General features: G+C 40.8%; 1 protein-coding gene across 4 annotated transcripts in view; it reads left to right on the top strand.

The window, feature by feature from the left end:
• LOC106578501 (dihydropyrimidine dehydrogenase [NADP(+)]) overlaps window positions 1-23172 on the top strand; it is a 211170-nt gene that overhangs the window by 12288 nt on the left and 175710 nt on the right. For 3 of the 4 annotated variants that reach the window (XR_014381606.1, XM_045702118.2, XM_014157375.3), the window contains exons 2-3: window positions 6638-6748; window positions 16311-16393. Coding sequence is in view for 3 of the 4 variants with exons in the window: in XM_045702118.2 (XP_045558074.1) it covers window positions 6638-6748; window positions 16311-16393 (194 nt within the window). In the remaining variant the exon portion in view is untranslated. The remainder of the gene's footprint in view (window positions 1-6637; window positions 6749-16310; window positions 16394-23172) is intronic. The other variant, XM_082965642.1, reaches the window with a different exon arrangement.

Below are 23172 nucleotides of genomic sequence, written 5' to 3'. Positions count from 1 at the left end.
CCCTTTGTCATCCAACACCATGATGAAAACAAAAGAACTGGCAGTTCAAAAGAGACAGATGGTCGTAGACCTTTATAAATCTGGTAATGGCTGCAAGAAGATCCACAAACGATTGAATATACCACTGAGCACTGTCAGGGCAATTATAAAAAAATTCAAAAGATATGGAACAGTTGAAAACCTCACGGGCAGAGGACGCAAATGCATTTTTCTCCCCAGGATAGGGAGGAGGATGGTGAGAGAAGCAACAAAATCCCCAAGAATCACTGTGAAAGAATTGTAGACCTTGGTGGCGTCTTGGGGTCACCAGGTTTCAAAACGCACCATCAGACGTTACAACCACAGGCTCTTTGGAAGTGTTGCCAGAAGAAAGCCCTTTCTGACCCCAAGACACAGACGAGAGCCCTTGGAGTTTGCCAAACATCATTTAAATTATGACTGGAAGAAGGTGCTCTGGCCAGATGAGACCAAAATTGAACGTTTTGGTCAGATACAGCATCGGCATGTATGGCGTCGAAACAAAGATGCTTGCAAGGAGAGGCACCTCGTACCCACGGTGAAATATGGTGGTGGGTCAGTGATGTTTTGGGGCTGTTTTAATACCAGAGGTCCAGGGGTACTGGTTAAGATTGATGACATAATGAATTCCACAAAGCATCAGGCAATTTTGGCTGACAATCTGGTTGCCTCTGCCAGAAGGCTGGTACTTGGCCATAGGTGGACTTTCCAACAAGACAATGACCCAAAACATACCTCAAGATCCACACAGAAATGGTTCTGTGACAACAAAATCAATAATCTGCCATAGCCATCTCAGTCGCCGGACCTCAATCCAATCAAAAACCTGTGGGCTGACTTGAAGAGGGAAGTTGATAAGCGCAAACCCAAGAATGTGAAGGATCTTGAAAGTATCTGCTTAAAGGAATGGTCCAAAATCCCTCCAAATGTTTTCCTTAACCTTGATCAAACATTACAGGAAAAGACTCCCGTGTTGTTATCCTTGCCAGAGGTGGTTGCACTAAGTACTAAATGAGGAGTGCCAATAATTATGAGACCTTGATTTTGGTGAAATGTATTTTGTATTAAATAATTGTATGATTTTGGTTGGTTCCATTGAAACATTAATGAAGTACAGTATTTCTCACATGTTGGTATTTTGAGTTTATCTCTATAATTATATTGTTTATATTTTTTTAAGTATTGTTTGTACATTGCCAGTCAAGGGTTCCAGTAATTTTGGAGCCCGCTGTATATATATTTTTTATGAAACATGGCCTTTTAAAGATTTTTAAAGCAGTTTTATGACGATGCAAGCTAGATCTACTCAGGGTTTTCTAAAGATAGCTAGCTTCAGTTAGCTTTCCATTCCAGTTCAGACTTGATCCGTACTACGACGGTGGATATTGCTCGTCCGCCTGTCGCTAACTCTAGCAGGTTTTTAACTGTGCAAGCATGTCACACGTGGCTAGTCGAATGCCGAACTCTTCATTGAGACAATGCTAAAACATCAATCCATTGCTAAGTCAGTGCCACATTTTCACCTGTGCCTAAATCAAAATGGAAGACATGGTATCTTGCAAATTCAGTTTAGAAGTGCAGTCTTTATTTTGTTAGTTTGATGTGCTTATTAATGCACAGACACCTGTTGTTACTGAATGTGTAATGTGGTAGGTATTTTATAATTTCAAAATATATATATATATATATATATATATATATATATATATATATATATATATATATATATACACAAAAACACATTTGAATAATACCATATTTAATCAGTTGTCAAATGAAGGGGATGATGATGCAGTCTTTCAAGATTGAGGGAATCATTTCATTGGTCGTCAACTCGCAGATCAGACACTTCATCCAGGACAAATGTAGTGAGCCCTGAGTTAGCCTAACCCGTAGCTGGTTAGATCTGAAGGATTCGTTGCCATAGCAATTTACCAGGCTAAAAGCTGAGCCACATTTGTGGTACCGGTTATCCAAAGTTGAACTTAGAGTTGACCAAAGTTACCTCGCTAACTCCTCTAACTACATTCATAGTATAGGGCTCATGTCTCATGACTCCAAGTCTTAACTTGCGCTTCTCAGGTCCTCACTCAGCCCACCATGTTAATCACTGCTTCCAGTTTAATGTGATTTGCCCATTCCCTGCGTCCATCATATACCCCCCCCCCTCCTTCCTCACCTCCCTCACACCCTGGTTGATTTCCTCTGAGGGCTCAGGGCTCGGTCTGCGTTTGCATACCACCGGCCGTTCTGCCTGGCCCGGGCACTTATTGATCTTCCATCTGTTTGGGGCCCAGTGTGATCAGTGTAGAGTGTGAAAGCCAGACACACGCAGGCAGGCAGGCCAGGCAGCCTTCCCTCCCTCTTCCTCCCCAGCGGACACATGCATACTGACGCAGCCAACACTCACAGATGGGCCTTGGTTCCTTGGTTTAGACAAGGCCTTCTGTGCAGAGCGCGTTGAGCGCGGAAGCAGGTCCCCAGTAACTACCCTGCAGTGAGAAAGGTCGCACAAACAGTAGGGGAGGTGTTCTCTTGTATTGTGTAGACACCGGGTGTTTGGGTGACACACATGGCGCATGCGTGCACACATTCTAACACACACTTGACGTGATCATGAGTCTTTTAGGATGTGATCTTAATGGATACAAGTACTGAGCAGCATTGGCAGTTTACTTTAAACAGTAGTGGTATGCTCTGTCTGACTGTTTTAGTTACATGTAGAACCACTGTGAATAAGAGGACGTGTAAAAACACCAGATATCTTAGGGACTATCTCTGGTGTATTGGCCTAGTAGGTATTGATCTAAGTGTAGCGTATGGATGAATGCCTAGTCCTCTTGTAAGCGTTATTGATCCCACTGGCCCAGATGTGTAACATTTGACTTCGCAGAGAAAATCCTATAGCAGCATACTAATAGCATCAACTGTGTATTTATAGAGGGATGATACATATGTTAAACCTTGCTGCGGGTCCATTTACAGGGATGCATGTTGTTAACCTAGTTTTTGCTAAGGTCAGCTATGACAATGAGAACTCTCTGCTCTTCTATGGTGCAGGCCAGGGCATCTCGGTTGTGTGCAGTAGGGAAAACTATTTAAAACGGGGAGATGCTACACTGAACCAGTAAGAACACCCAGTTTTTGTTTATGTTGCAGAACATTTTGCTACGGTGTGCCTTACTGAACACTACCCTGTTTCACTCAATCTAGATTTAAACACCATAGGATTAACCCTGCCTGGTATCCATTTCCCTGTTATTATTCTTCATTTAACCATTTAGCAACTACAGTAGATTAGCCGCTGTCAAACATGGTTAATGTTTCCTGCAACCCTGCCTGGATCTGACCGCCATGGATCTGTTTCTCTTGTACATTTTCCACTTGAGGAGGCCAGGTCAATACAGGGCTGTAAATGGGCTTCTCTGCTGGAGATACAAACACTAAGACAGGTCTATATGCAGTGAGGGAGGGTCTATTTAACATTGAAGACATGGTAATACGATATGTTGTTTTTGTTAATCCTGATATTTCTTTCTGTCGCTCTGTTTAATACATCATGTTGGAGACAAACCGTTTAGGCATGTAAACGTTTCTGGTGATACGAGAGTCACAGTTGTTGAATCTAGTATGTTGTGTTTTAATGTGGAAGCATCATCAGGATTTCACAATGTTTTACATTGACCTTTATAACTAGAAGAAAAAAAAACGTAATCTTTAATAGTTTTCTCTCTAATGCATGTTTGGTAGTGCAGTGTTTCTGGCTAATCAGATTCTTGCTAATCTGGTTAGGTTATTGTTCACAAGAACGTTTGTTAATTCATTCTATGGCAGTTACTCTCCCACCTTTTTGTCCTGCTTCTCCTCTGGGTGTTAAGCACTAATTATGTGTGTTTGTTCCAAATCTTTTGGAACCACTTCAAACCAACTGCCATGCGTTCTAAGTTATGGCCGATGTAATGCTTCTAGATCAAAGCAGCCCCTGCAGTTCTGACAAATTATAGTTGTAAAGGGTGGATATAATATAAACATAGCTATTTTAATAAGATACAGACAGTTAAATCATATGTTTATTGTTATGTTCGTGCTGTCAAAACATCATTGTTCCTAACGGATCCCAAGAGACTTGTCTCCGCTGTCAGAATATTTGTAACTTTCAGTCCTTATTGGTTTACCTTGAGCATGTACCGCTGTCATGTTGCTTTATCTAGACCACACAATGAAAAAATAGTCCCACAGGCCTTAACAGACAATAAAACAAGAAACGCAGCAGTGTAACTACACTTTATTAGGTGTGAAATGAAAGAATTAATAGGAAGATTTTTGGTGTTGCATAAAGTGTGACATTTCATTTAGCGTGGCTAACACAGTAGGGAAAGAGACACAGGTTATGTTAGGCCCAGGCCTGGCCTTTTACAATAACACCCCCATAACACCCCCATATGAAACGGTCTTCTCCCTTCCACCTACTGTGAAAATATGAAAAGAAAAAGCTTAATGTCTTGTCACATAGCTTGTGGGACACTAATTGAGGCTGGATGCTGCTACTTTTGTTGAAAACAAAGGGGGGGGGGGGGGAGGAATGCTTCCATGGTGGATAGGGTATAGACAAAGTGCTACTCAGAGATGCACTTTGAATGTTTTATGCTCAGCATAAACAGAGGGGAGAAATAATATGTTCTCCAAACCATCTGCACAGTACCTAGAGAAATAGACTCCCAAATCTGCTCCCAAAACTCAGCATTTAAACGTTCAGTGGTGGCGAGCTAGCTGCTAGGTCTGGGGGATACACCTGACATAAGACAGCAGAAGCATTTGATAACCAGTAGACTGAATGTGTACCTTCAGATTTTACAAGGCATATTCTTGCCCCCCAAAGCAAACACTGGCTGCCAACATACTCAATTGATTTATCAATATGTCCCAAGGAAAAGGTGTAGACCCATACACTGTCGAAAAAGGGGAATAAATCCAAAACTGAGGCTTAAATGCAAAAATAAAGACATTGTATTGTACTTTAATCATGCTATTGTACTATTTACTTGTTTGCATGTATAGATTTCCTCACTAGATCATGTGACATACTGTATACAATTAACCTCAAATAGAAGCCTTGTTTGTGAGTTCACGATTCACTCTTGATGATGGCTTGATGCCGAAACGTTTGTGTTTTGTTTTTCACCTTTCACTTTTCTGCACAATCAACATTTTGGGCATCACGATGTCCCAATAAAACACCTCTATTTTTGTATTTAAGCCTCAATTTCTAGATGTATTTCTCTTTTTCGACAGTGTGCAGATCTCCATCTTTTCCAGTATTCCCATTTTAATACTTGTGCACCTGGAACAGACATTATTTGGTTTAAAGGACATTTATAGAGCGCAGACAACCTCATATCACACAATATGTATCAACTCTGTAGTTACTGTGAAAACAGTTTGCAGTAATATGAATCCCTAGAGCTGCTTTACATCCTCATATTCACACACAGTGTTTAGAATCCAAGTCCCTGCGGTCTTCGCAGTTTCCCGATCTTTATGAATGATGTTTCATGAATGCGCTATGCTCTACTGTGCACTGCTTAAACTGGAGTGTGTGTTGCATTCATAATGAATATAGTGAAGAGGCTCATGATTGCTGATCAGTGGTAATGCAGGGTGGGGGGGGGGGGGGGCGGGGGGGCAGATTTGATTGTAATGGAAGGTTACACGACTGACGCTTTTGTTGCCACGTGTGAAGATGGTGTTTTGGAAATTTGGTAACAGAATGGCACCAACAGCACAAACCGGCAGGTAGTCTAGCGTTAAGAGTGTTGGGCCAGTTAAAGGTCGCTGGTTCGAATCCCTGAGTCATCTAGGTGAGAAATCTGTCAATGTGCCCTTGAGCAAGGCACTTAACCCTAATTGCTCCTGAAAGTCGTTCTGGATAAGAGCATCTGCTAAATGACTAAAATGTAAAACCGTCATTCTATTACCAGACTTTGCATCTCTACGGTTCGTCAAGGACATTTGTTTTTGTATCATTTTCTGTGGAAATTGTTAAAAGTAGTCCTTGTGCCTATAGTTATATGGTTTATTTAACTTTGCAGTCATTGGTTTTTGTTTGACATACATCTTAAAGTAAAAATCTGAGTCTCAGCATCACTCTGTTACCGTGGAAATGCCCATGGGAAATGCCCATGCTACCCTGAATGTAGAACAATGAAACCTCATTACGCAACATATGCAATGCACATTTAATGATTTTCTTTGGAAGACGTTCATGTTGCTGGTCAAATAATATACTCTTAGTGAATTGATTGGTATTTATTGCTACTGGAAAAAGGGAATACCTGAAAAATAGAGTCATTAGACCTTAAGGACTATTTCAACCTCTTAACAGGGATCTTAGCTAACCGTTTTCTAGGATAACCATCTAAACTGTTTTCTAGGAAAACCATCTAAACCGTTTTCTAGGAAAACCATCTAAGTTTCCGACAATATCTTTTGTGATATAACTGACATAAATATTTTACTTTTGAGGTATAAATCGTTTTTTTCCCCCCTACTTTGTTTGGGGGAAAAGTTAACTTTTTCTCTCACCACCCCCGCCTCCCCCTCTCTCTCCCTCTGTTATCAGAATATCCTGGCCCTGAACCCCCGGGTGAAGAGCCATGCTGATATCTGCTCCACCTCTGCTAAGAAAGCAGAGAAGAAGCACTGGAAAAGAAACCCAGAGAAAGGCTGTGATGTGAGTAGAGCACCCTGAGCTCCCTAACTCTGAACCCCCCCCCCCCCCATCACACACACACACCTACGCACGCACACCAAACAAGACATATGACTGTCGTAGACGTTGTACTGGTTCCAAATTTAGAGAAGCGTGTTTTTCTTGGATCCCCACCTCGTCTGACGAGGTTATCTCAGGTAGCTGTTTTTTAACCTTTGCTTGGACTTATGTCAATGTCCACAGCTGTGTCCCGGACACCCTGATAAGATAACAAACACACACACACATGCATGCTCACTCACACACTCACACACTCACACACACAAGCACACTTCACTGTCACGTCCCTGTCGCACACAAGCAAACACAAAACACACACACAAACACAATTATCTTAGGATTCCAGGCACATGCTGTCAAAGTCTCAGAGAATATCTCCTAAGACCAGCCTCACCGTTTGTTTTTTGGCAGGTGGCTGCAGTCCCTCGTCTGTCCTTGAAGGGAACTGATACGACACTCTGTTTGTCTGTGTATGTATCTGTGTGTATGTGTTTGAGAGTGAGTGTACGTGTGCTTGGAACAGTGGTGTGTGTGTGTGTGTGTGTGTGTGTGTGTGTGTGTGTGTGTGTGTGTGTGTGTGTGTGTGTGTGTGTGTGTGCACATGCATGTGCGTGTCTTTGTTCGTGTGTCTGTGTCTGATGTATACACAAAATAAATTGGGAGATGTTTTGTAGGAGAGATTATTCTCTCTCCCTGCTGACTGCTCTGTGCCTAAGTACAACCAGCTAATTCATCACGCTAATCAATGGTGATGGATTCTCCACTTTATTTAATGTTGAAAAGCTTAATAGTTAGAACATATGGCGTATATGCGTATTTCCAGAACCTATGCACACATTTATGTTCATGGATTGGTGAAGTTCTTTATCTGAAATAACCAAGCATACAGTCTAGTGGTCTACTATAATCATGAGTAAATATGTGGATGAAGTATTTTAGGTTAATGTGATGAATGTTGTCATATCGTTATCAAAGTAACAAAGCAAGATGTCAGCCATGTAACTGAAAGTGTTTTGGCAACACACAGCATTCTCCCTGATCATTCTTCCATCGAAACACCCTTCTCCTGCTAAACCATTATACTCCATAGCTGTCTTTGATTTCTGTTAACGATAGGGTATTGATCGATCCTATGTAACAGATTTATCTGCTTGCGAAGGGCAAAAACAATGCTCATTTTAATTAAGAAGTTTGGTCAGAACCTGGAGCATCCTTATAAGTGTTCTGGGGGTCAGGACGGATGCTATAGCGGTCACAAACATTATGTGCATCCCAAATGTCACTCTATTCCCTATATCAGTGGTTCCCAAACTTTTTATAGTCCCGTACCCCTTCAAACATTCAACTTCCAGTTGCATACCACCTCTAGCACCAGGGTCAGCGCTCTCTCAAATGTTGTTTTTTTGCCATCATTGTAAGCCTGCCACACACACACACTAACGATACATTTATTAAACATAATAATGAGTGTGAGTTTGTCACAACCCGGCTCGTGGGAAGTGACAAAGAGCTCTTATAGGACCAGGGCACAAATAATAATATAATAATAATCAATCATTTTGCTCTGTACTTAGCCATCTTACATATAAAACCTTATTTGTTCATCAAAAATGGTGAATAACTCACCACAGGTTGATGAGAAGGGTGTGCTTGAAAAGAGGCACATTACTCTGCAATGTTGGGTTGTATTGGAGAGTCTGTCTTTTTGTGCCTGTATTTAGTTTTCATGCTAGTGAGGGCCGAGAATCCACTCTTACATAGGTCCGTGGTTGCAAAGGGCATCAGTGTCTTAACAGTGTGATTTGACAAGACAGGATACTCTGAGCGCAGCCCAATCCAGAAATCTCGCAATGGCTTCTGATTTAAATAACATTTTCACAGAACCGCTTGTTGCAGTTTCGATGAGGCTCTCTTGTTCAGATATCGGTAAGTGGACTGGAGGCAGGGCATGAAAGGGATAACGAATCCAGTTGTTTGTGTCATCCGTTTCGGGAAAGTACCTGCGTAATTGCGCACCCAACTCACTCAGGTGTTTCACTATATCACATTTGACATGGTCTGTTAGCTTGAGTTCATTTGCACACAAAAAAATCATACAATGATGGAAAGACCTGTGTGTTGTCCTTGTTAATGCAGACAGAGAAGAGCTCCAACTTCTTAATCATAGCCTCAATTTTGTCCCGCACATTGAATATAGTTGCGGAGAGTCCCTGTAATCCTAGATTCAGATCATTCAGGTGAGAAAAAACATCACCCAGATAAGCGGTCGTGTGAGAAACTTGTCATCATGCAAGCAGTCAGACAAACAAAAATGATGGTCAGTAAAGAAAACTTTAAGCCCGTCTCTCAATTTAAAAAAACGTGTCAATACTTTGCCCCTTGTTAACCAGCGCACTTTTGTATGTTGTAAAAGCGTTACATGGTCGCTGTCCATATCATTGCATAGTGCAGAAAATACACGAGAGTTCAGGGGCCTTGCTTTAACAAAGTTAACCATTTTCACTGTAGTGTCCAAAACGTCTTTCAAGCTGTCTGGCATTCCCTTGGCAGCAAGAGCCTCTCAGTGGATGCTGCAGTGTACCCAAGTGGCGTCGGGAGCAACTGCTTGCACACACATTACCACTCCACCATGTCTTCCTGTCATGGCTTTTGTGCCATCAGTACAGATACCAGCACATCTTGACCACCAAAGTCACAACGCTGTCCAGTACTTAAAAAATATCCTCTCCTGTTGTCCTGGTTTCCAGTGGTTTGCAGAAGAGGACGTCTTCCTTAATTGACCCCCCATAAACGTAACGGACATATACCAGGAGCTGTGCCAGGCCCGCCATGTCTGTTGACTCATCCAGCTGTAATGCATAGAATTCACTGGCTTGTATGCAAGCAGTAATTGTTTCTAAACATCTCCTGTCAGGTCACTGATGCGTCGTGAAACAGTGTTGTTTGATGGAGAAATTGTCTGTATAGTTTTTTGGGCCTTTTCCCCCAGCATTGTCCAAGCCATATCCGCAGCAGCAGGAAGAATTAAGTCCTCCACAATAGTATGGGGCTTGCCTGTCATAGCCACTTGGTCGCTCACCATATAAGACGCTTCTAGCCCCTTCTTATTAATGCTATCTGTTGCTTATATACATGTCTGAATTCTCGCTCAAAAAGCTCCTGTGGCTTATTTTTCAAATGGCATGTTTTGTTTCTAAATGTCTGCGCAAGAGTGAAGGTTTCATCGAGTTGTGAGATAGTACTTTTGCACATATAACACACAGTGGCTGAGGAAAGGCACTACTGCCAATATAAGTGAACCCCAAATCAATGTAGTTCTCATCATATTTGCGCCTCTTCGATGGTCCAATGTCTCCCTGTCTGTTCGGTGCTTTCCCGGGTAATGAGGCAGTAGCTCTTCGGCTGCCCCAGATTCACAACTGTCTGTGTCCATGCTTGCTGGGCTAACAACAAATGTAGAATTACTGATGTTAGCATTGGATGTGCTTGTGGAAGTAGAACAACTTGTGTCGTCGACAGGTGCATGTGTAGTACTGCTGGTAGTAGCAGTACTACCAGTTGAGCTGTTATGTGTCTCAATGGACACAGGCCTTACTTTTTTTTAACCATTTATCAATTTTCGAGCAAACGGAATGAGCAGCAGCTACATTTGGCTACATACGGACTGTTAGTGGAATTCCCGTGGGAAAGTAACGGTTAATGTGATTGGATGTTAATTATTAGACTAGGCTACCTGTATTTGACATCGTGTTGTTATTTCGCTGAACTCTAGATGGTTTAATGTTATTTTTGGCAGTGAAACAAGGCTACTCAGGCGAGGAAAAAAAACCTCACCCAAATGTATAGCCCCGTTGGAAAATATAAATGGACTGTTTGAAAATGTGAAGAAAAAAAATATATGTAGATATTATTTTAATTTTTTAAATGTGAATAACATTTTCATTTGGCCTACCCCCGACGGCATTGCGCGTACCTCCCCTGTATGACTGTTATATAGCCTCGCTACTGTTATTTTTCACTGTCTTTTTACTGTTGTTTTTATTTCTTTACTTACCTATTGTTCACCTAATACCTTTTTTGCACTATTGGTTAGAGTGTGTAAGTAAGCATTTCACTGTAAGGTATACACCTGTTGTATTCGGTGACAAATAAACTTTGATTTGATGCACTTCTTTTGACCAGAGCCCGATGGGCCCTGGTCAAAAGTAATGCACTATACAGGGAATAGGGTGTAATTTGAGATGCACCCATTATTTAGAGGTGGATCTATGAAGAGCCTTCATCCATATAACGTCCTAATGTATGGCTAGGATATTGAGGGATGCAGTTTATGCCAGTAAAGGGGATCTTTGAAGGGGTTCCCTACCTATTTGCGGTGTAATAGCCCCCTTACTAATCCACGGAGCGATACTGCAGGGCAGTCTTCCATGATATCTGGGCATTAAGCACTCAGAAACTCAGACCGATCCAGACTCACTACTATTTTTCTGCTTTGTGATACCAGTGAGTTAGAGCACATTTACTCTCTCTCTGCCCATCCTCCTATCCTCTTAATGCTCCTCTGTGTTCTCTCTCTGATCTGAAGACTGTGCTTTGGTGCCTCTCTCTCTTTCTTCCTCTACCTTTACCTCTCTCTCTCTCTCTCTCTCTCTCTCTCTGGCTTTATCTTTAGCTGACTTTCTCTCTCTCCCCCTCTCTCTCTTTCTCACTCTCCAATTCTTTCTTCACCTCTCAGTTTTTTTTTTTTTTCTCTTTCTATCTTTTTGTATTGCCTCTCTTTCTTTCTCTTCTGTCGCTGTCTCCTCCCTCCTCTCTCTCCATCTTGGTCTGTCTGTCTGTCTCTCTGCTTTGGTGTCTTAGAAGGCCTCTCTGTCTCTACTCCACACCCCTCTCTCTCTCTCTCTCTCTCTGTCCTCTCTCCTCTCTCTCTCTTCTCTCTCTCTCTCTCTCTCTCTCTCTCTCTCTCTCTCTCTCTCTTCTCTTTCTCTTTCTCTTTCTCTTTCTCTTTCTCTCTCTCTCTCTCTCTCTCTCTCTCTCTCTCTCTCTCTCTGCTTTGGTGTCAGAAAAGGCTTCTGGGAGGTTTATTAGGCATCTGAAGGTAATTGCTTTAATGAGACACGATGAAAGCGAAGAGGGCAAAAAATCTACCATAAGTGAATCCTGTCTGGAATTCGTTAAATGTCTTAAATTGCCTTTCATAATCATCACTCAGTACCCCGGTCACAGTCAAGGTCCAATAAAAACAAGGAAAGAAAAAAAAACCAGCATATTTTTAAACGGTTATTTTCATTCCGATCGCAATCAAAGTCTTAAGGAAAGAAATGTAATCTTGCCTTCGTTTTTATATATATATATATATATATATATATATATATTGGTTTTGTTGTGATATGCATAAATTAAAGGGTGATGGTTTCTCTCAGACATTTTTCCAAAATGGAATAACATTTTAGAATTAAATTAAGGTTTCTCTTAGTCTGAAAGTTAAGTAGTATTTATGTACACCAACAACAACAAAAAACAACACTTAAAGATACTGAGGATGTTCTGCAATACAGACAACACATGAGGCTGTCGAACGCATTTATATTGCATTGGAAACTGTCTCCTCCGTAACAGAACTGAAACTTAATTTGTATCAAACTGTTGAGTCCATATAATATCCAACAACATTGATCATGTACATAAGAATGGCTGAAATTGGAAACGCATCTTTGTTTGAGAATTTGAAGCATTCAAGTTTTTGTTCAGTAACAATGATATCCAATGTCTCACCTCTTCAGCGCTAAAGCATCATAATCATAATCTGTGGTCTTTTTGGCCAGGTGTAATCTTTAACAGCAGGTCTTCTCTGCCAGGAGATGTATTGTATTCTAATCTTTACATGTGAAATAATTGTCTTCTCACACAATATTATGGATGAGACCACATTAGTGCTTTTGCCAGGTTTATTTGTCACTATTGAAGGGATTTAAATTGAGTAAAACGAGGAGCAAATGCTCCACTCCATCACATTGTGATAAAAGTAAATGGGTCATGCCTCTAATAGTTCTGCAGTGTGAAGACAGATTGTTCATTAAATGCATTGCATGTCGGAGAAAAAAAGGAGATTCATTTATTTTAAGAAATATATGAAGATATCAAATCAAAAGAAATGGACTCCAAAACTGTTTATCATGCTGCCTCACCTATTGTTCAGCTAATTACTATTTACAACTGTGTGGCTATCTTGTCGTTTTCGTTCAAATAATGTGACGTTTTATTTTGAGAGAACAGAAGAGTATACTTCATCATTGGAGCGGAAGGATTCCATATGTGGCCCCAAGATTTTTGTTGATGGCCTAATGTTGATTTTGGTGTTAGTGAGAGATTAGCTGAGATGAGAGCTGAACATGACATTTTTCGACTTTTTGCGAGTGGAAATTCATCACTCATTTATCTTTTACAGATAAATCTATAAGACAGTCTCTGGTAAATGTGGACACATATTTACTGGAGCATATTTTCCATCATCACTTTACTGATTTAATCCCTGATCTCTTCATCCTCTCAGTCCCTGGTAAGACATGCACCAGCAAGGGGTGATCGACAGGGGGCACTGGGATGGAATATTGACACAGTGGACTGAGTTAAAGTGTGTGTGTGTGTGTATGTGTGTCTTGGCTGGGTTAAAGCAGGTCATTGTGTTGTGAGCAGAGTGGAGCCAGTGAGTCAGATACTGTGTAAACGACTGGTTCGTTATCTCTGACTACCTCTGGATAATTACACGACACTGATCAACCTAGACATTGATTCTCTCTGCCTGATCAAATGTCAGCAGGCTGCAGCACCACATTAGGGTGGAGCACACTTGTGTATGTGTGAGAGAGACAGAGAGAGAGAACACAAAGAGGTGTGTGTGTGTGTGTTTGTGTTAGTCGGGGAGCTGTAGAGTGATATGTATGGGGGTGGTTGTGATCGATGGGCTTTATCAGTTGAAACACACAGACCCCCCTGGTAATCCCAGCAGTGGCCCTCTCTCCCTCCCCACTTCCATCGTAGGATTAACCAGCAGATACATGGAGTATTACAACACAAGCACTACCCTGCCTAAGCCGCTCCTACCGAGGGGTGGGGGAGATTAAATGAATTATGTTAAGATTTGATGTTAATAGAAGCTCCTCGTAATTCTCTTCTCTCTTCCCTCCAAGGACCTTTTCATTCTTCTGAATGTATAATAGAACACTAAGCTTATGGCGTAAATACATTGGCCGTGACATAATTGGAATATAATATTCTCCCCTCCTAACATTTTGGAATGTGTTTTATTAGGTATATAATGGTAGGTACTGTAGGTGTGTCTGACATTGCATTTGAATATTTGTTGTTTAGATAGCTCTGCCTGTCTGTTTTAGTGCAACTTTGAGGGGGCTGGTAGGTAGGTAGGTAGGTATGTATGTTATGGGGTTTAAAATCTTATGGTAGACATAAAGAGAGGTGGGCTATATCTCTCCTAATGGCCTGAGATTAATCACCGTTATCTGATATGAAAATTCATAAATCTCACAAGACAAGCTAATAGCTGTGTTCCGCTCCGTATGGGAATCCCCCGAGGTCTCATAGCTAACTGGCACGTGCTGCTGCTAGAGTGGAATGAATATTTGACAAAGTTGTGGTGTGAAGTGTGCCATACAATATGTCAGATTCAATGCCCTTTATGTATTCCACTATTGTGCTCTTATGTTGGTAGCTTGACGGTTAACATGAGGAAAATCAATCATTATTTCCAAAAAGGAACGATAGCTTAACTACCCTTAATATACTAAACTTTTGTTAGTTCTTCACTCAGCTCTACAATTTTTTTACAGTTTCGATATTAGTACCCTCATAATGGTATGACGTTCTGATATGTTTGTGACACATTCACAACACTTTAGAATGAATATGGCTTATTAATGCAATATTCCATCCCTTGCCCAGAGGACAGATAAAAAAATATATAGTTTACACAAATTGTTTTTGAAACATTTCCTTGGCATTCACACACGCTCAAACAATGCAAATAATGACACATTTCCATATCATTTAATTTTTATTGTTTGAACAACGAAATGAAAGAAAACATTTGTTAATCCCATTGAATTATTGAAATACTTCAGTGTAGACATTACGAGAATTCAATTGGGAAAATCACTGACTTGCACTTTGGTTTTCAATCATGTAAATTAGGTGTCAATAAGAATTGAAGAGCTTTCCTAATTATTAGGTGTAAAATGCAGGCCTTCCATATTTCGTTTTGTGCGAAGAACATTACCACCACAGGGCTCACGTTATAACCAATTCCAGTAGAAACACTTTAGTGAGATAATCATTATTTTTATGGATAAAATCCCTTCCCTTCCTCCCGGTATATGTGTGTTAGTTTCACACATTTTGTGGAAGCTCTAAGATAATATCGATCTTGTAATGCAGCAATAGTTTTAATAACCAACCTAGCTACAAGTCAATGGGTATTTGAATTGGATATCCTCAGGCTTTGCCTTGCAAGTAGTTTGCTGAACAAACGTAATTGCCGTAAACGGCCATGCCATCATCCACCATTGTACATAATTGATATACAAAATAAACATCACTCCATTTATGTAGTAAAGGCTGTCGCTCATAGAGGAGTGATGGTACTGTGTACAGTCATGGTGCAAATCAGGTATACATAGACACTACACAGTATGATGATGTTATGTCATCTAGAGGACAATTTAGCACTGCAAGGTCTGCGGCTACCTGACTTTCTTTGCTTTGTTGTGGTACTGAATGGCAGTAGGCAGGGTTGGAGAGTTGATTGTGATGTTAAGAATGTGTTATTAAAGACAAACATCCGGGCCTGTATGATCCAGCTCTTGAGTATGAGTAAGGGATTAGACCCTGTGGCCTGTGGTCACTGAGTGGGGTCTGAACACACACACACACACACACACACACACACACACACACACACACACACACACACACACACTTCTTGAGAAGGGAGGGAGATTAGGCTGAGCTGAGTGGTTATCTGGCCGGTGGCGGCAGGAGGGCAGAGGTTCCTTCCTCGCTAATTGTCAGCATGTCAATAACGTCCAGGCTTCTCTCTCTCTCCTTGGCTCAGTCTGTCCCCTACCCCAGGCTCATCTCCGCTCCGGAGGGGTCCCGGGGATTTGATAGGGCCGATGCCATGACAACGGCTCACCCCAACCCCAAGAGAGGAGGGTGATGACGTGCGGTGGTTTAAATGATGTGCTGGACCAATAACATTGCAATGTCAGTATTTGATGATTCATTCACAACAAAGTCAGGGTTTTGGAGATAAAGTGCAATTTGCATAAAGAATACATTTTATTCTCTTTTCCTAAAAGCTTGGTGTGCTGCGATGGTATTGAAGTGGATTAAGACAGAATCCAGGGTATTAGCCCTACGATCAATGAAACGCATCAGACACCAAACAGACAAACAAACAAACACTCATCCTTCGCTCCCTCTCTCTCTCTCTTTCACACACATGTAGAGCTGCGTGACGCTGGAGAACAATTTTGATGACATCAAACACACAACTCTGAGCGAGCGCGGAGCACTTCGGGAAGCAATGAGGTAAGGCTTCAGCCGCCGGGTCACCATGGCAACAGTCACAGATGTGGCAACGATGCAGGGGGAGGAGGGGATTAAAAGTCATTCTTCATTATTGGACGAATGAGTTTATTGCCACCATTCAGCTTTGTACTCTCTGAGGTATTAATTTGTCAGTGGGAGAAACCTCTTCCCTCAGATGCTAAACTAGTGGCCGGTGGTTATTACACACACACACACACACACTGGTCACACGATACCCAATTCATATATACAGGGCCTTCAGAAAGTATTGATACACCTTTACTTATTCCACATGTTGTTGTTTTACAGTCTGAATTGAACTTTTTTTTAATTCACCCATCTACACACAATAATACCCCATAATGACAAAGTGAAAATATGCTTTTAGACATTTTTTGCTAATTTATTGAAAATTAACTATAGAAATATCTCTTACATAAGTATTCACACCACTGAGTCAATACTTTGAAGAAGCATCTTTGGCAGTGATTACAGCTGTGAGTCTTTCTGGGTATGTCTCTAAGAGCTTTCCACACATGGATTGTGCAACATTTATCCATTATTCTTTTCAAATTTCTTCAATCTCTGTCTAATTGGTTGTTGATCATTGGTATACAACATTTTCAGGTCTTGCCATAGATTTTCAAGTAGATTTAAGTCAAAACTGTAACTCTGGAACATTCACAGTCTTCTTGGTAAGTAACTCCAGTGTAGATTTAGCCTTGTGTTTAGGTTATTGTCCTGCTGAAAGGTGAATTATTCTCCCGTGTCTTGGTGGAAAGCAGACTGAACCAGGTTTTCGTCTAGGATTTTGCCTGGCCTTAGCTCCATTCGATTTATTTTTTATCCTGAAAAACTCCCCACTCCACAACGATTACAATCATACCAATAACATGATGCAGCCACCACTATGCTTGAAAATATGGAAAGTGGAACTCAGTAATACGTTTTATTGGATTTGACAAAAATTGCTTTGCCACGTTTTATTTAGTGCCTTGTTGCAAACTGGATGTATGTTTTGGAATATTTTTATTCTGTACAGGCCTCCTTCTTTTCACTTTGTCAATTAGGTTTGTTTTGTGGAGTAACTACAATGTTGTTGATCCATCCTCAGTTTTCTCCTATCATAGCCATTAAACTCTGTAACTGTTTTAAAGTCACCATTGACTGGTGAAATCCCTGAGCGGTTTCCTTCCTCTCCGGCAACTGAGTTAGGAAGAACGCCTGTGTCTTTGAAGTGACTGGGTGTAATGATACAACATCCAAAGTGTAATTAATAACTTCACTATGCTCAAGGATTTTCAATGTTTGCTTTGTTTTTTGTTTTTTATCTACTAATAGGTGCCCTTCTTTGCGAGGTATTGCGAGGCACTGGTCTATCTGGTTGAATCTGTGTTTGAAACTCACTGCTCGACTTAGGGACCTTACAGATAATTGTATGTGTGGGGTACAGAGATGAGGTAGTCATTCAAAAATAATGTTAAACACTATTATTGCACACACAGTGAGTTCATGCAACTTATTATGTGACTTGTCAATTACATTTTTACTCCTGAACTTATTTAGGCTTGCCATAACCTGAACTTATTTAGGCTTGCCATAACAAAGGGGTTGAATACTTATTGACTCAAGACATTTCAGCTTTACATTTTTAATTAATTTGTTTTAAAAAAAATTGAAAAACATAATTCTACTTTGACATTATGGGGTATTGTGTGTAGGCCAGTGACAGAAAAATCTAACTTTAATACATTTTAAATAAAGCGTGTAACACAACAAAATGTGAAAAAAGTCAAGGGGTGTGAATACACTGTATGTATGTATTCTAAAGGCTTATCCTATATAACTACTGCTGTACACACCTTTTCTATTCATATAATGTCCATACTCTTTATACACACCATCACAATCATATATATATATATATATATTCTGGACTTTGACATTGCTCATTCAGATTTTTCTTAATTTCTTAATTTTTATTTTGGGGATTTGTGTGTTTTGTTGTATTACTGCACTGTTGGAGCTAGAAACATAAGCAAAACATTTGCTAGATATGTGTACGCGAACAATAAAATGTGATTTGATACACACACACACAACGAACACACACAACGAACACACTGTCAATGTTTAATTTGTCCCACCAAAGCGCATATCCTGCGATGATATTCAAAGACTTAAAGATGTCTAGCATAAACTCAGCAAAAAAAGAAACATTCCTTTTTCAGGACCCTGTCTTTCAAAGATCATTTGTAAAAATCCAAATCATTTCTCAGATCTTCATTGTAAAGTGTTTAAACACTGTTTCCCATGCTTGTTCAATGAACCAAAAACAATTAATGAACATGCACCTGTGGAACTGTCATTAAGACACTAACAGCTTACAGATGGTAGGCAATTAAGGTCACAGTTATGAAAACTTAGGACACTAAAGAGGCCTTTCTACTGATTCTGGAAAAACACCAAAAGAAAGATGCCCAGGATCCCTGCTCATCTGCGTGAATGTGCCTTAGGCATTCTGCAAGGAGGCATGAGGACTACAGAAGTGGCCAGGGCAATAAATGGCAATGTCCATACTGTGAGACGCCTAAGACAGCGCTACAGGGAGACAGGACGGACAGCTGATCATTATCGCAGTGGCAGGATCGGTACATCCGAACATCACACTTGCGGGACAGGTACAGGAGGGCAACAACAACTGCCAAAGTTACACCAGGAACACACAATCCCTCCATCAGTGCTCAGACTGTCCGCAATAGGCTGAGAGAAGCTGGACGGAGGGCTTGTAGGCCTGTTGTAAGGCAGGTCCTCACCAGACATCACTGGCAACAACGTCACCTATGGGCACAAACCCACCGTCGCTGGACCAGACAGGACTGGCAAAAAGTGCTGTTCACTGATGAGTTGCGGTTTTATCTCACCAGTGGTCATGGTCGGATTCGCGTTTATCGTCAAAGTAATGAGCGTTACACCGAGGCCTGTACTCTGGAGCGGGATCGATTTTGGAGGTGGAGGGTCCTTCATGGTCTGGGGCGGTGTGTCACAGCATCATCGGACTGAGCTTGTTGTCATTGCAGGCAATCTCAACGCTGTGCGTTACAGGGAAGACATCCTCCTCCCTCATGTGGTACCCTTCCTGCAGGCTCATCCTGACATGACCCTCCAGCATGACATGCCACCAGCCATACTGCTCGTTCTGTGAGTGATTTCCTGCAAGACAGGAATGTCAGTGTTCTGCCATGGCCAGCGAAAAGCCCAGATCTCAATCCCATTGAGCACCTCTGGGACCTGTTGGATCGTAGGGTGAGGGCTAGGCCCATTCCCCCCAGAAATGTCCAGGAACTTGCAGGTGCCTTGGTGGAAGAGTGGGGTAACATCTCACAGCAAGAACTGGCAAATTTGGTGCAGTCCATGAGGAGGAGATGCACTACAGTACTTAAATGCAGCTGGTGGCCACACCAGATACTGACTGTTACTTTTGATTTTGACCCCCCCTTTGTTCAGGGACACATTATTCAATTTCTGTTTGTCACATTTCTGTGGAACATGTTCAGTTTATGTCTCAGTTGTTGAATCTTATGTTCATACAAATATTTACACATGTCAAGTTTGCTGAAAATAAATGCAGTTGACAGTGAGAGGACGTTTCTTTTTTGCTGAGTTTAGATTGGCTGTTGTTGTTGCTCAGGATTGTTTGATGTGAGCTTGAATACAGCAATTTGTTCCATCAATACAGTGAGGTGAAAAAAGTATTTGATCCCCTGCTTATTTTGTACGTTTGCCCACTGAAAAATAAATGATCAGTCTATAAATGTAATGGTAGGTTTATTTGAACAGTGAGAGACAACAAAAAAATCCAGAAAAACACATTGCATTTTAATGAGGTAAATAAGTGTTTGACCCCCTCTCAATCAGTAAGATTTCTGGCTCCCAGGTGTCTTTTATACAGGTAACGAGCTGAGATTAGGAGCACACACTTAAAGGGAGTGCTCCTAATCTCAGCTTGTTACCTGTATAAAAGACACCTGTCCACAGAAGCAATCAATCAATCAGATTCCAAACTCTCCACCATGGCCAAGACCAAAGAACTTTCCAAGGATGTCAGGGGCAAGATTGTAGACCCACACAAGGCTGGAATGGGCTACAAGACCATCGCCAAGCAGCTTGGTGAGAAGGTGACAACAGTTGGTGCGATTATTCGCAAATGGAAGAAACACAAAAGAACTGTCAATCTCTCTCAGCCTGGGGCTCCATGCAAGATCTCACCTCGTGGAGTTGCAATGATCATGAGAACGGTGAGGAATCAGCCCAGAACTACACGGGAGGATCTTGTCAATGATCTCAAGGCAACTGGGACCATAGTCACCAAGAAAACAATTGGTAACACACTACGCAGTGAAGGACTGAAATCCTGCAGCACCCGCAAGGGCCCCCTGCTCAAGAAAGCACATATACATGCCCGTCTGAAGTTTGCCAATGAACATCTGAATGATTCAGAGGACAACTGGGTGAAAGTGTTGTGGTCAGATGAGACCAAAATGGAGCTCTTTGGCATCAACTCAACTCGATGTGTTTGGAGGAGGAGGAATGCTGCCAAGAACACCATCCCCACTGTCAAACATGGAGGTGGAAACATTATGCTTTGGGGATGTTTTTCTGCTAAGGGGACAGGACAACTTCACCGCATCAAAGGGACGATGGATGGGGCCATGTACCGTCAAATCTTGGGTGAGAACCTCCTTCCCTCAGCCAGGGCATTGAAAATGGGTCGTGGATGGGTATTCCAGCATGACAATGACCCAAAACACACGTCCAAGGCAACAAAGGAGAGGGAGCTGAAGGTCGAATTGCCAAACGTCAGCCTCGAAACCTTAATGACTTGGAGAAGATCTGCAAAGAGGAGTGGGACAAAATCCCTCCTGAGATGTGTGCAAACCTGGTGGCCAACTACAAGAAACATCTGACCTCTGTGATTGCCAACAAGGGTTTTGCCACCAAGTACTAAGTCATGTTTTGCAGAAGGGTCAAATACTTATTTCCCTCATTAAAATGCAAATCAATTTATAACATTTTTGACATGCGTTTTTCTGGATTTTTTTGTTGTTATTCTGTCTCTCACTGTTCAAATTAACCTACCATTAAAATTATAGACTGATCATTTCTTTGTCAGTGGGCAAACGTATAAAATCAGCAGGGGATCAAATACTTTTTTCCCTCACTGTATATGTTTTATTTAAAATGCACATGGAAGTGGGGGCATGCAATAATTACATTGTTCCAAGGATGATTGAATGAAGATTTAATTTTGTCTGCTTTAGATCACTTCAGATATGCATTGCTGTTTAGCTGCATTCATGTTAGACAATTTAACACGTTTAAACATATTTGAAATTGTAGAAAACTGGTTTTACTGATGGAAGACACTTAATATGATTATTGTAACAGTGTCTGTTTTCCATGATCTAGTTAACCCATACAGTCTGAGGGTTATGAATGCCGTTTTTATTTCTTGTGTGATCTATGCATTTTGATTTAATGTATGTTTCATTCCACACTGTAAAACCAAGTGTTTAGGATCTGAACACATAACTCAACACTTTTCTATAACACCTTTTAAATGCGTTAAGGTATTTAGAATTTCAATGGAAACGTGTCACAATGTTTAGATCGTAAACACCAGAATATGTTTATTCACTGTAACAATTTTTAAACACGGAGATGTTTATTCAGCACAAGGTGTTTAGGTTTTAAACACTAAACACTGGGGGTGTCGTTTTAACCCTGTAGGGTGTAAAGCTGTATTTGCATATTTCCCAGCATGCCTTTTGAGTGAATGTTATAGATTGTTAGTGATAGAAGGCCTTATGAAATGTATAATATGTGGTCATAAAGGGTTTACTTTTAATTGAAACGCATTCACGTAGGCAATCACTTGTTGACGGTTTCAGGAATAGAAGTTATTGAATGCAACAACCATGTCTTAGTTATAGTCTGGTTATCCTCAACATTGTGGTCTGAAAATCCTTGCTCATGGGCCACAGACCTGCAAGTCACAATAACCTGGTTTGTGAAGTGATTAGTAACTACTATTAGAATCCAGCCAGAGGGAAGATATCCAACAATTTGAATATTTTATCACCCACAACCTGCACTCAGAATGACTAAAAAGAAACACTTAACAAGAATACCTAAACCATCTAAACTGGTACAACCATTTCAGTACCGGGTGCAATAAGTCCAACCCCTTACAGATTGGATTAGTTTACAAAAATGTAAGTTATTTATCTTTGTTTAGTATAAGATCAATTAATCAATATGCATGAGGAAACATAGATATAAAAAAAACTATTCTAAAACTCAACAAAAAGCATGCTGGGAAATATGATAATGAGGCCTCTCCCACGTCCGTTTCACTCTGAGAGAGTTAACTGAAATTAACTCAAGACAGTCAACTAACAACAACACCACGCAATTGAAATTATTTCTTCAATTAAATGTCCTGTTCAATTGTGCTAAAATCCCATTTTATTGGTTGCATACACATTCTGTATTTAGCAGATGTTATTGCGGGTGTAGCGAAATGCTTGTCTTCTTAGCTCCAACAGTGCAGTAATATTTAACAATACACAACAATACACACAAATCTAAAAGTAACAGAATGGAATAGAGAAATGTAGAAAGATTAGTCTGGAGTATAAATATGTATATGTTTTTTTCCCCCTCATCAATCTACACACTATACACCATAATTTATTAAATATAAAAAACTGATATTA

The sequence above is a fragment of the Salmo salar genome, chromosome 19, assembly GCF_965601325.2.
Source record: "Salmo salar chromosome 19, fSalSal1, whole genome shotgun sequence".
In the NCBI taxonomy this organism is placed as follows: Eukaryota; Metazoa; Chordata; class Actinopteri; order Salmoniformes; family Salmonidae; genus Salmo; species Salmo salar.
Note: the sequence above shows the minus strand (reverse complement) of the source record. Positions and strands in the feature narration are given on the sequence as shown.